The 16,507-nt window shown below is 36.9% G+C and overlaps 1 protein-coding gene across 3 annotated transcripts in view; it reads right to left on the bottom strand.

Annotated features, from left to right (window-relative positions):
* Positions 1-247: 247 nt before the first annotated feature.
* Positions 248-16,507, bottom strand: part of LOC126469710 (mucin-5AC-like) — a 193,775-nt gene continuing 177,515 nt past the window's right edge. For 2 of the 3 annotated variants that reach the window (XM_050096896.1, XM_050096895.1), the window contains exon 9: positions 248-2,249. In XM_050096896.1, coding sequence (XP_049952853.1) covers positions 2,122-2,249 — 128 coding nt within the window. In that variant the 3' untranslated portion in view covers positions 248-2,121. The remainder of the gene's footprint in view (positions 2,250-16,507) is intronic. The other variant, XR_007586049.1, reaches the window with a different exon arrangement.

The raw sequence follows: 16,507 nt of genomic DNA, 5'->3' as shown, positions 1-16,507 counted from the left end.
GTCACATTCCCTCCATTAGTCATGATTCTGCCTGAGCATAATACAACCTCATACAGTTTATGGTGAACTCTAATTTACACCTTGTGTAATTAATGTCTTCTGCCCTTATGGAAATGTTGTAACTGTTTGCACATTGAGACAAAGGTTTCATTAACACAAACTATCATCAAAATAAGTAACTACTTTGAATGATCAAACTGGTTTTCTGACCTAATTTGTGAAACACACAATAGAAGAAGTTATAATATATGGAAACATTAACACTTTAATAACCTAGACACAGTAAAAGGCTTTTGGAAGCCACAATTTCAAGTACAAGTAGAACAGCATTGAATTCAGTATACATGAGTGAATATTTTACTCTGCATTTCAGGAATGGTTTCTGCACACTAGGTGCTCCATTACAGGTAAATAGCACAATGTGTCAAGGTACTTGCACCAATGGTGTGTAAAACGATCACCATGAGGAAAGAAAGCAAGAATGTCTTTAATGCAACTGCACCAGCTTCAATGTAATTACTATCTGGCCAAAAAATAATAATAATAAAGAAATTTAAAAAGTAAGTTTACAAGAGTACATTCAACTGCGCAAAATTACTTTTAGCCATGTAGTATGTGATCTTTAAGTATGTAAACACACATATATTTTTTATCTTAGGAAATACATTGCACATTTTATGCAAACATTGCCTTCCTTTACACATTGTTTTAATTCATCTTAATTTCCGAAGTCATGCTGGTATACTACTTAGTATACTCTGTAACATATTATGAACTTTAAAGAAAATGTCAAAACACCTGTGAAAGACTGACAAAGAGATACACTAAATGCCAAATACAGAATACAAACTGATAAATGTAATTTTCAATATTCACATTTAATATTTCTTCCACAAACAATTCAGGTTAATCCTGGACAACAAATATTTCTCTTTCTTTTCTACACTATGTACATACACAAGCAGTGTACACAGAAATAATGATCCTCTCTCTGTGTGTGCGCGCGCGCACAGACAGACACAGACACACACACACACAGAGAGAGACACACAGACAGACAGACAGACAGAGAGAGAGAGAGAGAGAGAGAGAGAGAGAGAGAGAGAGCGCAACAAACAACAAAAAAAATCGATAACATTTAAACGCACATTTATAAACAGACATTTACAGGTGAAAACAAGACACTATACAAAAAATAAATATTTAATCACTATACAGTTACACAATTGTAGTTCAATCTCCTATCACTATGGAATACAACTGTACAAAGTACAACACCAAAATTTATGAGTTGTGAACTCATTGCTTCGGTTTTACAACATTATATTTCAGACTTCAGAATATGCAAACAAGATTTGCAAATAAAAAAATACACAAAAGTGTCTGGCAAACACATATCAATGACGGTGGTTATAATCTTAATATTTGCATCTAACAAAAGGTGACAATTTGCAATCTTTCTTAGGAACAGGTTCAAAGACCACTTGTTTTAAAGGGTCAGCCACAAAAGTAAGATGCCCATTATTGCCAGTTCTGTGGACAACTGAATAACAACATTATAAAATTATTAGTTTCTTTATCTTAACACCTAAAGCACCTATGACTATAAACAAAAACAGAAATTTGCAATAATGCAGTTATTAAATACTGCCAGGATACACAACACACAAGTAATACTGTCTCATTATACACTCCAGAATGCACAAACTTCAAGTTCGCCACTACACAAATACTCAGCCTAGCAAACAAAAATAAATACTGTTTCTGACAAAAGTTGGCACCTACCCATCATCTTTCCAACACATAAAGCTCACATAAGATTTGCTGACAATCTAAGGGCTGGAACCTTTAAAATACATTATTCAGTTCCAGTATTAGTCAGAATCATCAACCTCTTTAAGAAAATTATCAAAAAAATTATTTTGGAACATTATCAACCAAAAATACAAAAGAAAGAATCTTCTACAAAATTCTTAAATCTGAAAAGTATTTACATGACTGTAAAAAATGACAAAGAAATTTTGACAGTTCCACATAAAATTTTAATTTAATTAGAGCAACTTAATTACAGTTTATGGAGTGAAACTTTGTCAGAATCCTGAACATCATACAAGTTTTGAATTAACACGTGTGACACCATGTGTTGTTTGGCCAGCAGTCTACACAGTGACCTTGCTGCTGAGTACCTTCTGCTTCAGCAGCTCTGCAGCAAATGGTGTTCTCATCAACGAGTCGTTTCTGCTTGTTATCTGCAATTAAAAAAAAAAACAAAGAAACTCATTACCTAAGTATTATTTATGTTATTCAGTTCACTTTCCTCATATTTATGTACCCAGATGCTGCTGTGTTTACCCAAGTCAAGGATTATGTCTCATATTAGCTGGTTACATACACTGTTCAGTTTATGCTTAATAACATTTATCACTATCTACTGATAGTAATACAGTTACGAAATTGTTTTAACTCTCGAGTGAGTGAGCCTATGTGTGCAAACCACTAAGATCATTGTCTTGTACCATTCCATAGTTGTTTTACAGTTGCAACCCCACATTTACTTCTTAATTATAGCTTCAGCTAACACTGTGACAAGTTGTGTTTTCACACGTCCAAGAGAGCAGCAGTAATATAAAATAAACAGTGATATAGGTGAGAAAAAGTTAACTATCTATGCAATAAAATGATTCCAAGCTAGCAGCACAGTCCCACAATGAGGCAGTTGTTTACAAGATAACTAGCAATTGAATAAGCAGTTGGCTGGAATATGACACAACAATGTTGTTTAGTGCTTGGACTGGCTCATTGTCGTTGGGTAACACTTGTTAATTCAACAACAATACAATAAACTTACAGTATACAAGATAAATCACTGTTTAATTGAACAATAGTAAAATAAACTTTCATTATATCAATCTGTTGCCAAGTTCAGATGGAGACTGAAATATCATCATCAATGGAATTTAAGTGAATTAAAAATGCAGGTACTTTAAAGTTTCACAAACGAAATACTCGGGTTATGAATATGAAATTAATTATTTCACAACTATATACAACTTGATTCAAACAATCCTGAGGAGGAAACAGGTTAGCATTCAGTGTGCTTCACTACTTTCTGCATATGTTTTACAGACTTCTTTGTCAGAACATTAAGTCTGTGAGAAATGCTGGGCTGAGGCTGTGAGGCTCTAACTGGATTCAAGCAAGAGTTTTTCACACAACCAATTGGAATAATGGTGGTCCAATTCATTACTTGTGCCTAAAAAACCTTGTATAAAAATGAGAAATACTAAACCCACAAGACACTGGAAATACATAAACTTGGGGTACATTGCACTATCAAATCATTCAGACTGCAGCAGCAGGGAAATATGTTCTTGTAGGAAGGTTTCTCAGTCAACGTAGTTGCTGTGATAAGCTGTAACTGTGTGGTCAAGCTCCCATTTCTGACCAAATTTTTGTGCAGAACAAAAGCAAAACTCTCTAGAAATTACACAATGATTTTTTGTCCAAATTTTCATAGCCAAACACACTGCGGGGAATGGACAAATGGGGTAATTGAATTTATCAGCATGAGGCCTAGTTTTTGGGGGGGGGGGAAGGAGGAAGATTTAAATGCTTGAAAGTAATCAGGGCACTTAAGCAAAACTTAATGATTGATTTGAGGGGGAAATTGAAATGTTTTCCAACAGCTGCTATTAGCTATGTAAATGAAGTGTCAAAAAAGACAACGTAACAGCACAAATTGAAATCTTTCTGCTTTCTACTGATGAATATAGTCTTAACACTTTGCCGTCTGGCAACACCACAGTGGTGTCGTGTGCTTAGTATCGGTCAGTGGCTGGTGACACCACTTTAGTATCTTTTTCATTCTGTTGGTGTTTTGTTTAGGTAACAATAAGTTGCACATGTCAACAAGTTTTTTTGTTTTCATAAGTACTTATGCTATTTCATCATGGCCGACTAAAGAGACGATACAACTATTTACGATAAATGTGCGAACGTCTTGTCTGATGTTCTGGATGACTTGGCCGATTGGAAAGAAGACATTGGATATCAAATAAATGAAAGTGAAGCGAATGGTCAGAAGATAGTGAAATACGTCCAAGAAGAATTCGGCGAGCGCTACGGTTGTCAACTGATTCGAATGAATCAGACGAAGAAGACAGACTATGATTTACTGAGGACCAATAATAAATTTGAAGGATCTCCGGGTCACACATATTTCCCAAAGATACACACAGCGTCAAGGATATCGTAGAATTATATATTGGGAACAATCTATTTGAATGTATTAGCAATGAAACCAACAAGTATTACAGTCAAAATTGCAATAGAAGGAAACTGGATTTTAAAAATGCCAGATTTTTCAACGTTACGGGACCCGAACTTAGAAAATGGTTTGGGCTTGCTATCCTTATGCGAAATTTTTTTTTTTTTTAAAAAAAAAACAAGGATCAATGATTTCTGGTCAACGAATCCATTGATAGACACACCGATATTTCACAAAACCATGTCCCGCAACTGATTCAGACAAATATTATCATTTTTACATTTTTCTGACAATAACAATAGACCAGATAATGCCGAATGGCTTCTCAAAGTGCAATTCATAATTGATTATTTTTCCAAAAAGTGTAAAGAAATGTTTAATCTAAGTCAAAACATCTCAGTTGATGAAGGAATGATACCGTGGCATGGACAGTTAAATTTTTTAAGTTTACAATCCGTCAAAAATTATGAAATATGGCATACTCATTCAAATGCTGTGAGATTCGAGTATGGGATACATTTCCTCATTCAAGATATATTCCGGTGCTGGACAACTTTTAGCAGAAACAGTGATAGACCTATTGACACCTTCTTATGGAAAGTGGCATCGCCTCTACATGGATAATTATTATAACAGTGTAGAACTTGCAGAGAAGTTACTTGAAACGAAAATTCGAGTTTGTGGAACAAAACGGCAAATTAGAGGATTTTCGGAAACATTAAAGTGCGCAGAAGTCAATGTGTTTGAAGCTTGTCGTCAACGGAAAGGTGACAAGTGGCCAGTGACAAGTAATCCGAATTAGCTCTACCGATGTCAAGCGAATAAATTTGTACTACACGTGCAGATGGCAAAATGTTAATAATAACAGAATAATGATCAATATGTAAATATACCTTATGTAATGCTTTCCAGGGCACATGCAAGTGTGTGTGGACACTTCAAATGTTTTGTGAAATGATTTGTTTAAAAGTAAGAAATAAAACAGATTAGAAAAATATTTGATATGCTTCTGAATGATGCTCTAAATCATGTACATCAAATGAGGTTCCAATTGAGAATTTGAATGTTTAACTTAGAATTTTGAAGAGCACTACATGATATGGATACATGGAACAGGAAAGGGAGGTAATGACAGTGGCACGTAAAGTGCCCTCCGCCACACACCGTTGGGTGGCTTGCGGAGTATCAATGTAGATGTAGATGTAGATGTAGATATCTGTATGACGGAATTCCACACTGTAGTCTCCTTACATCACTAACATATGAGCATCGCAGCTGCTGCACATGATTATGAGCATAATTCAAAGGTGTATCAAGTGGTTCTCTAACTTATTTTATTTCTTTCTTTTAGACAGATCATTTCACAGAATATTTGATTTTTTTTTTTTTCAACTTGTTTTATTACTAACTTTATACAGTTATTGATTAGCGATTGTGCAAGTAACTGCAGGTAGATTTTATTTTAAAACTTTGTTGAGCCTTTCAGAAAGACAACCTTATATATTGCAGTAATAGTAAATACAGTTAAGCATTACGAAGCACTGCAACATGAACAGATTGTACTTTCTAGTCCCTACATGTAACATCCCCCACTTTCTGCTCTTTGTAACTTGCACTGCTAGTTCTTACAGCAACTACGAGTACAAATACATCACAAGACATTGTACCAGATTTCATGTACCTACTGACCACAACTTTTTCTTGTTAGTCGATCTGACATACAAATTTTCAAACTCTTATGGAAGATTTTTAAGTTCTATTTCTACAACTTACTGTTTTTGAACTTCAGCTGTTCATTTTTTCCATGAAGAAAGAAGATTAGGTTTTCACACACCAGTTCAACCCTCAATTCCCCACTCCAAAGAATATTTCTGTTTTTGCAACAACAAGAACTTTCAATTGGAGTGCAGTACACCAGGTTCCACCAGTGCCTGAAGGCTTACTTATTGCTGTACCAGCAGCCTTTTGTGTATATCATCACTATGTATATCTTACATCAAACTGACAAAGTTATAAGAATCAGATGGATAGATTTTATTTGGGCACACAGTATCTTGATCCTCACATCCCAGTTATGAGAACTGTTCTAAACAGTGATCTACAGTACAGTAGTTACCGTATTCCTATAAACCTTATTTGAGCGGTAATTATTAGAAATTCCTGTGAATTTTACACAAGGTACATCAAACATTTATTAGTGGGAATTACTCCACTTTGGTTGTAAATAAACTTGTTGCTTGTGGGCAAATGGTACTTAACAGACCTGGGGGCGTTTTTGCAATATAAGGCCAATTTGACTTTACATGTCTCACACATTAAGCACCAACAGCCTTATAGCAAATGAGTGTCCAACCAGTAAAACATTCTACTTAAATTTTGATAAGGGAGTCTGTAAATAATATTTTATAGTAATGGCTTCCAAAAGAGGCCATCTTTGCTGTCTTCTGTACCACAAATTGTTGGTTATTTTACTTAAAAGGAATGGCAAGCTTTTACATTCTTTGCTCTCAGAAGTGTTGGTGTTAACTGTAGCAATATTGTCAACTAGCAGCTTTGTCATTAGCCCACTTTAGATACAGACTAATGATGGTTTCAAGTGAATAACAGGCAATCATCATTTCCATGAAACAAATTACCAATGCTGGGACATCACAGCTTACTCTTAAGTGAACCTGCTTCAATACGTGCAGTTTTGCTTAGCCACTGCTAACAGTGTCATCCAAATGATTTGTGTGTGTCCCTTGGAACTACTACACATCTTTGTATAGCTTCCTCAGCCCTCTACCTGGCCTAAAACATGCACTTTGCTGACATAAGGGGATAGTTATAGTGTGCTGGCTAGTCAGTATACAGTTTTAAAACAAATATTAGCTTCATTTCACATGTTTATTTTTACAAAAAAGTATTTTGGACACTACCAGACACAATCATCTTCAATGGCTGAAGAATCACAAATTATTGTTGTAAAGAAGGATACACAAACTCCAGGACAGTTACGGCATTGACAATTCTGAGATAACAGTGTTAAAGTTTGTTAGCAAAAGTCAAGCCACCACATTTGAATATTCAAGTTAGATAATGAAGAGATCCTGAGAGAGAATTCCTGTGGAAGGAGCCACCTCAGTTCTTTACATGCAAGGCAGACGCACTTACAGGGTGACAATCATTGAAATATATGAAATAAAATTGTCATGACTTCTGAACGGTTTGTGTTAGGAAATTCAAACTGCATGGTTGGCCATGGGGCATGATGGGAATTAGTATGTGCACGCACATGGGTCTTGCTGTTATCAGCCATTTATACACGACAATGTCACGGTACAGCGTGCCTGAGCATATGGTGCTTGTGAAGGCCTACTATGCAAGCAATAACAGCCCAACTGTGGTTCAAAGGAAGTTTGCAACTGATTAGCCCTATTACCCAAAGTGACTCCGATTTCGAAAATATGTGGTTCATGCAAGATGGAGCTCGACCCTTATCGAAGCAGGAGTGTGTTTGATGTCTTGGAGCAGCACTTTGGGGTCTGTATTCTGGCTCTGGGGTACCTAGCGGCCACTGGCAAGGACCTCAATTGGCTGCCATGTTCTCTGAATCTGAACACATGCACCTTCTTTTTGTGGCTATATGAAAGACAAGGTGTACAACAATAACCCCAAAACCATTGCTGAGCTGAAAACAGCCATTCAGGTGGTCATCGACAGCATCAATGTTCCGGTATTTCAGCAGATCATGCAGAATTTCCCCATTCGTCTGCACCACATCATCGCCCATGACAGCAGGCATATTGAACATGTCATAACCTAAATCCGAATATCTGTAGCGATGTTTACATGTTGAAAAAAGTGTGTGCACACTGTAGTTTGTAAGTAATTCTAATTTACATTTTTTATATAGCCCAATAATTGTCACCCTGTACATTACTGTCAATTATCATGATTTTACCAGAATTTTGAGTTAAGAGCTGCACATTTGAAATACTGTCCTGAAATAGCTCTGAGTGGCAGCGGGAGTTTGCTGTTTCCTCACATAATGTCATGCTAAGAGACCAAAGAACACCCTTTCCTGTTCATTGTGTGAGTTGAGACATAGGCAGAGTGCCTCTCAAGTTGTTGAAATAGAGCAAAAAAGGTTTTGCAGAATCCTGAGGCCATGTGTCAAGAGGGAAACAGTGCATAATGAAACCTGTTTCTCACAACTGGATGACTTGACGGAAGTTACTAACAGCTGCCCCCTCTCTGCAGAGCTTTCACAGTCAAACTGGGAAGTCCAGGAAGGAACAAGAATATCACAAAAAATGGTAGATCATTACTCACCACATAGAGGATATGTTGAGTCGCAGACAGGCACAATGAAATGACTGCTATACATTTAAGCTTCCGGCCAAAGCGCCTTCTTCTGAAGTCGAAGGCAGCGGTCACGCACAAGCGCGTGCTCTACTTCAGGAGGTGGTCTTTTGTCTGAAAGCTTAAATGTATAGTAGTATTTTCCTTGTGCCTGTCTGCAACTCAATGTCTCCTCTATACCATGATTAGCAATGTATCCCTTTCATAACATCCAAACAACTAATAGAAACTCAGCTACTGCATTTGTTCAGCATTTTCTGTCACAAAGAAACTGTTGAAAGGATCAAATTTTGTAGAACAGTTGCATCACGGTGAGAGTGCCAGTTTCTATACTGACGACATTATCAGATCCTGTGGTAATACATGCAACCTATCTTCTGCTTACAATGTCCTTTAAGCTTGTGGCAGACACACACATTTATTTACAAGTATGGACAGTGGAGGATTGAGTCTTGGATAAAAATGTCATAACGGCAAGTGACTTTAAACAAAGCACATCATCTTCAGTGAAGACCACATTTCAAGGAATGCAGTAAAACTCCAGGCACATCAAATAAAAACAGCAAGTATTTGCATTTTAGGTTTAACAGTCAAATACTTTATAAAATACACTCATTTTCCACCTCAGATTTACATTAAGAACGTGGAAAATCAATGTGTTTTCAAAAATAATGACAAAATTAAGAGTTATCAGTCAGTACGCAATGACTGCCCCACTATCACTCACTAAGGGCACATAACCACTGCAGATACATAGAAATCAATTTGTCAACACCCAAAGCATAGTGAAGGGTAAGCTACTGTTCGAGTGACTTCGGTAAAAGACGATGTGCTGTCTGTCTCCATCTATTAGCTGGCTCCACAGAAATGGCAATGTTCATCACATGTTCATGTGCAACCATCTAGACAAATGACTATGGGACCTTCAGTAGGAAGCAAAGTAACAGACAACATGCCTTGTATAAGAGTGTTTAAGAGAGTCCTGGTAACTCTATTAAGCAGAACCAACAGCAATATTTGGCAGTGAAATACCATTCTGGAGAAGCCAAATCATTTGCTGCGCACCACTGCAAATGTAGATCCACATCACATTACCTTTATGTGGCCCATTGCTGACCCACTAACACTGTATGGAGCATGGGAATTGTGTCATGAGACAAACGACAAGCTGGCTTATCAGATGGATTGCATTTACTGTTACGTCACATTAACAAGCGCACTAATACACACCACATTCAAAGGTGAGTATCTGCTTAACGTACGGGCTGCTGGATACAGGTTGGTGGTGACAATATCACACTATGTAATGGTTAAAGAAAGCACAATGAAACAAACATACTGCTGGACATGGTTTACGGCTTATGTTTTTCCCATTCAGCATGCCCTTAGCAGAAGATCTGAATTGTGCTACAATAGTTTTATAAACAAGACTGTGAATTTCAAGACATCCTGGAAACCTAAGTCGCTATGTAATTAACTTATTTTAATAATCTTTGACGTCAGTGAGTACTAGTTTAGAGCTTGCAACCATCTATCATAAATTATAGAAATTGTGCAACCTTCACCCTGACATCAGGTACCGAATAGCTTTAGCCATCAAAAGCACTTATAAAAATGAAATCACTTACTAAATGGTGACCTGAGTTCTTTTTCTAGCACCTACAGGTTAGGGCTGGTTTTCTCAGTATTAATATCCATAAAAGTTTGCTGTTTACTACTGTTTCTAAGGAGAAAACAAACTGCATTCAGAGTGGTTAACTGTTTTAAAAGGTTGCCGCTGAAGTTATTAAATATGTCACTATGTTTGTTGTTGCATAATCATGTCCTAAATTCACACATTAAAGCATGTACGAATGTTGTACAGGACCTGATCCCTTGAATTCGCAATAAGGACTCAAACTTTATCACATCGTCACAACACCAGGATAAATGAGTAGCTTTTTATCTAAATAAAGAAACAATACTTGTTGGCAGCTAATATTATGTTGACTGAAGTTAAATTATATTACTCATGTAATATACTGTATTTTTGTGACAATTTCTTTCTTCTGGAATAAGATCAACTAATTTTAAAATTGTGTAGCTAAACATGGTTAGTAATATATGGCTTCCTATATTAGAGCTCAAGTGTTTCTGTGGAAGCACACAGTTTTTACAACCATCTCCAAATGCGTCAGTTTAGCTACAGTATTTAAGTGAATGCAATAAAGATTTTATTTTTAAGACTATTTTTGACATTTGCTTTGTTTACATTTAAAATAAGCTAATTCTGCAAACACTTATTCAGTAAGGAGTGCTTAATTATTATGCTGGAATCCTCCTCCTCCTCCTCTATTGCAGTAGTTATAGTTTCATCATTTGGTATGGTTCTGCCAGTTGGTACTCAAAAGTCGAACCTTGCTGGATGAGTTTGGGAGAGTTCTTTTGATTTTCCTTCTTGATGTTATTCAAGGTGCTGAACACAAATTTGTTATCTTTAAAAATATGAGGTACGGCATCAGAAAAATGAGAAAAAACTAAAAGAAAGAAAAACAAAATCAGGTTTTGGCTTGTAACAAAAAAATGTGCACCTATCAGTGAACACCAACTAGTAAAAAAATTAAATTAATTAAATTTAGTAAAAGTTATTAACCTCTTTCTATTGAACTCAATGAAAAGATTGTTAACAAAACATCTGAAGTAGAAAATATTTTTAATAATCACTTTTTACGTGCTGCAGAGAAAATGAGATCCAACAGTTCATTAGAAAATGCAAAGGCTGTATAAGGAAGAGGAAATAACTATGCAATTTGATAAAACTGAAATTCAAGCAAGCTTGTATGGAACTGATTGCATTCCTGACCAAGTACTAAAAGCTTGTTCCCAACAGGTAAGTAGGATTCCCAGCTACATATGTAGCAGCTCACTGAAACAGAGCATTTTTCTGGATACACTGAAATATTCTATTGTTAAACCATTGCATAAAAAAGGGGATAGGACTGATGCTAACAATTATCGCCCAATCTCACATCTGACAGCTTTATCCAAAATTCTTGAAAAAGTAATCAATTCAAAAGTAGCTTCACATATTTGTAAAAATGAAGTACTAACAAAATATCAATTTCCTTTTCAGAAAGGCTTTTCAACAGAAAATGCTATATATGCTTTCACTGATCAAATATTAAATGCTCTGAATAACTGAACATTACCCATTGGGATATTCAGTGATCTCTCAAAGGCTTTTGACTGTGCGAATCACGAAATTCTTGTAGACAAGCTGAAGTATTGTGATATGAGTGGGACGGTGTACAACTGCTTCAATTCATATTCAACTGGAAGAATGCAGAAGGTTGAAATTAACAGTAAAGATAGTCTGCAGAAATGAGCACACTTCTCCATCTGGGAAGATATCGAAACGGTGTGCCACAGGGTTCAGTCTTGCGTCCCTTATTGTTCTTATAGACTTTCCACTCTATATTCATGATGATGCAAAACTAGTTCTTTCTGCTGATGATACAAGTATAGCAATAACACCCAACAAACAAGAATTAGATGAGGAAATTGTAAATAATGTCTTGCAGAAAATTATTAAGTTGTTCTCTGCAAATGGACTCTCTCTAAATTTTGGAAAAAAAAAAAACAGTATATACAGTTCTGTACAGTAAATGGCATAACACCATTGATTAAAAAACACACACACACACACACACACACACACACACACACACACACACACACACACACACACACACACACACACTTTGAACAGGAGTCTGTTACCCAGGCAGAATATTCAAAATTTCTGGGTGTATGCATTGTAAGAAACTGAACTGGAAGAAACACATTAATGATCTGCTGAAACGTTCATGTTCAGCTACTTACACTATTAAGAGTTATTGCAAATTTTGGTGATAAACATATCAATAAATTAGCCTACTATGCCCATTTTCATTCACAGCTTTCATATGGCATTATATTGTGGAGTTATTTGTCATTAACAGAAAAAAATAGTCATTGCACTAAAGCGTGTAATCGGAATAATAGAAGCAGTCTTCCCAAGACCACCTTGCAGACATTTATTTAAGAAACTTGGGACATTCGCAGTACATTTGCAATACATATATTAACATATGAAATTTGTTATTAATGACCCACCCCAATTCAAAAATAACAGCAGAGTGCATAGCTACAACACTAGAAGAAAGGATTATCTTCACTATTTTGGGTTAAATCCAACTTTGGCACAGAAAGGAGTGAATTATGCTGCCACAAAAATCTTTGGTCATCTACCAAATAGCATTAAAATTCTGACAATATCCAACCAGCATTCAAAAACAAAATAGTTTCTGAATGACAACTCCTCCTACTCAATAGACAAATTTTTTGATATGCGGCAGTACAAAAAATTATACTGAGTAAAGGAAACTTATGTTCAGCTGACACATTCCATGTCTTTATGAAATGTCTTATTCATGATCTATGGAACAAGTTTGAATGTAATGTAATGTAACTTTTCCGACAAACAAATATTTAAGGCAAAGCAAGTTGTCTTATCGTACATTGCTTTCACCTTCTGACGACAATGGCAAGACTCCACCCCTTTCACTGCCATTCACTCCTCTAATGTTGCGGATTCCCCACATATCTGCCTTCCATACGTATGGCTGGCAGCCACGGTATTTCAGCTTTGTTCTGGAGTTCTAAGCATCTAAGTCTTCATCAAGTCTGAACGTGTGCTCTGTTGTGAAATATTGAACAATGGAATGGAAAGGGTGACCACAGTGGGGGAAACTGATACTGGACAACTTTTTCTGAATCACGCAAGAACAGAAGGATGCGAGTACATTTACCTTTTTAAAAAAAAAAAAAAAAAAAAAAAAAAAAAAAAAAGGAAGCATACAAAAAGGTAGAAACATCACACTTATGTGGAAAAGTGATAGCTGCCCATCTCAAGTGAGCTGATAATGGTCGACAACTCATTCTCGTGAAACATCTTTCAGTTTCAAAAAGCCACTACTTCTTATATGGCTTCCGCAGGGAAATACAAAATTTTGTGTATCAGGTTAGAGTTATAAAAATTAAACTGTTCTAAAAAGAAAAATGTGGTCACTACTTTGAATGCACTGTAATAGAACCATTTCACCAATAAGTGACTTGGTGAATACTTACAGTCAGTATCATAATCAGTGTACAAGAAAATTTCACAAACGCCTAAAAGCTGAGACAAACAAATCACATTATCCATTTGGTGGTGAAATTGTAACAATAATAAAAGATGCATATATTATTCTTGAAAACAGTGATGATGAAAGAAAGCCAATTTTCCTTACTTGAATTAATGGACCAAATCAAACATGATTCTCTTTCTGGCAGTAAAAGCTCATTTTCTCAAGAAACATGTATGCAATAAAGTAGTAACATTGACTGTGATCAACCAAAAGCCTGCTGTGTGTTTTCAAAACATAGTCTACAAAATTTTGACTAATAGTTTGTATAAACAGATGTTGCTATCTGAACGAGATGGAACATGGTGCACCGTTCAGACAGCAGCTGCTGTAACTGTGGAACATACAGGGTAAGATGAAACACCCATTTTATTTTGTGAACAATTCCAGATGTCAAAATGATGTTTTTGGCAAATGACAGAATGGTAAGTTCATAAAAGCGGTCACAACCTCTCAGAATGAACAACACCTTAAGAAGCTACCTGATTGACAAAAGAAAGTAAAGCACCCAGAAGTCAGTCATAGACGTCAATGTAACTTTGTATATGTACACATCACTTGAGGGTATGTAAATGATTAAGAGTTTTAAATCTCTCACGTAACTAGAACTTTCACCAGAGTGCATTAGTGTAGTTCATGTTTAAGGTTGTTACAGAGCATGGTGGGGTATATATAAAGGAAATGAACAGTGTCCAGTATTGAGTGATCACTGATGGATATGTGGGTCTCCATTTGGCTAGCTGGTTGATTTGTCCAACATTCAGCTTTGTGGGGCATTTAGATAAGGCAGTGGCACCATGTTGGACTGCATGGGAATGTGAGGTCAAGCATACTCACGATCAAGGTTCCTGTCGACAACATTGGACCACCACATGGGCACGACTTCCATACTGTGCACCAAGCACATTATAACCCCCTTCACATCTGCACCGGGCACCTGAGAAATAATTGACTCCCTGCGACACTGTGTCATCCACCACCATTGTTTCAAAACAAGCAACAGCTGGACTAGGGAATTATAGTTCCATGCACTGGCTGCCATTTACACAACACAACACAAAAAGCTGCCTTTGGGATGGTGCCATGATTGGGAAGCATGAACTGCTGATGAGTGGCACTGCACTGTGTTCAGTGATGAATTGTGGTTCTGCTCTATCCTGAATGACCATCATTGACAAGTGTGGTGGCAACTTGGTGGAAGATCCAGTTTTCTATTGGTTTGGAAAGGCAGAGCAGTGTTACTCCTAGTGTCACGGTTTGGGGAACCGTCGGGTACGACTTCAGCTCACAGTTTATGGTGATTGAAGGAATTCTGATGACACAACATCATAGACATTGTGCGCCCTTGTGTGTTAACCTCTCGCGCAACAGTATTACGGTGTCATTTTTCAACAGACAGTGATCATCCACACGACACATGTGTCTGTGAACCCATCTGTACGATTCCGAGGTAATCCCATGGCTCAAAGCATCACCAGATCTGTCCTCGACAGAAAATGGTTGGGAACAGTTTTCATGTCAACTCCATCCCAGTGCCAGTATCCAGGATATTTACAACGGTTGTGGGTCAGCTTGCCTTAGGAGAGGACACCCTTCCCAATCAGTCAGTGCATATGCTTGCAAGCTACAGGAAATTCAACGTCGTACTGATAAGTGGGCTCATTGTGCCAAATTCTTTGTATATTTGACTCACATTTGTAATCACTGAAATGATATTACATACTCTCTCATACTGTAATGTCTGGTTTCATTACCTTCTCCCCTTCTGGGTGGTTCACTAGTTTTGACAGGCAATGTAGACAGTATCGACAGAAACAGTCTGAAAAGCTTGTAAGGGTGTTGCAGGGGAGATTGTGCTGAGGGATAACTGTTAAGAAAAAAAATTTGATCCGTTTCAGAATTGTTTAGCATTGAAGTCAGCCAATCAGATCACTGAGCATGCAAATTCAAGCACTTGCACGGCCAAAAATGCAGTAATGCACTGCACTGGGTCTGTTAAGTTACCATTTGTTGAAATGCTCATTATCAGTTACAATGTGCCTTTTTCAAAAGTGACACATTTAAGCTGCTTGAGCAAAAGCTATGTTTGTTTGTTTTGGGGAAATGAAACAAAAAAACGTGTTTGGCAATAACACTTGATGACCTGATTGGCTAACTTGATTGCTAAATAACTCTGAAACGGTGCAAAATATAATATTTTTTCTTAACAATTACTTCTCAGCAAAATCTCCCCTGCAACATTCTTAAAAACTTTTGGGTGTCTTTCTGACCAGCCTGTATAGGCAGTCTAGAGGAAGAAGTGGGAGGTCTGTTTCTTGAAACTTGGAATAGTATCCAGCTGGCACACCAGCTCGGTCTCAAGTCTACATTGCTGAATATGGAATGGAAGCAGGTGACATGGATGGTCTCATTACTGCATTGTTGATGAACAACTGTCATTGCCAAACTCTAAGTGAGCCAATACCAATCCACATTAGAAGATTGCTGACATTGTAGTGCAGAACAATCCAGTCAGCAGCCTCCAACTAATGCTGTGAATGGGATTGAACAGGCCTAACACCAACATAAATAAGCATCTGTAACTTACACAAGAAAAATGAGTTTGTCAGAGATTTGTTCTGAGAGTCATTTTTTATGCTATTACAATCAACAGCATTATGCCCACTGCAGATGCATATGGCCTCAAGTCACT

This window comes from Schistocerca serialis, chromosome 3, assembly GCF_023864345.2.
Source record: "Schistocerca serialis cubense isolate TAMUIC-IGC-003099 chromosome 3, iqSchSeri2.2, whole genome shotgun sequence".
In the NCBI taxonomy this organism is placed as follows: Eukaryota; Metazoa; Arthropoda; class Insecta; order Orthoptera; family Acrididae; genus Schistocerca; species Schistocerca serialis.
This window is presented reverse-complemented; position numbering and strand designations above follow the sequence as displayed.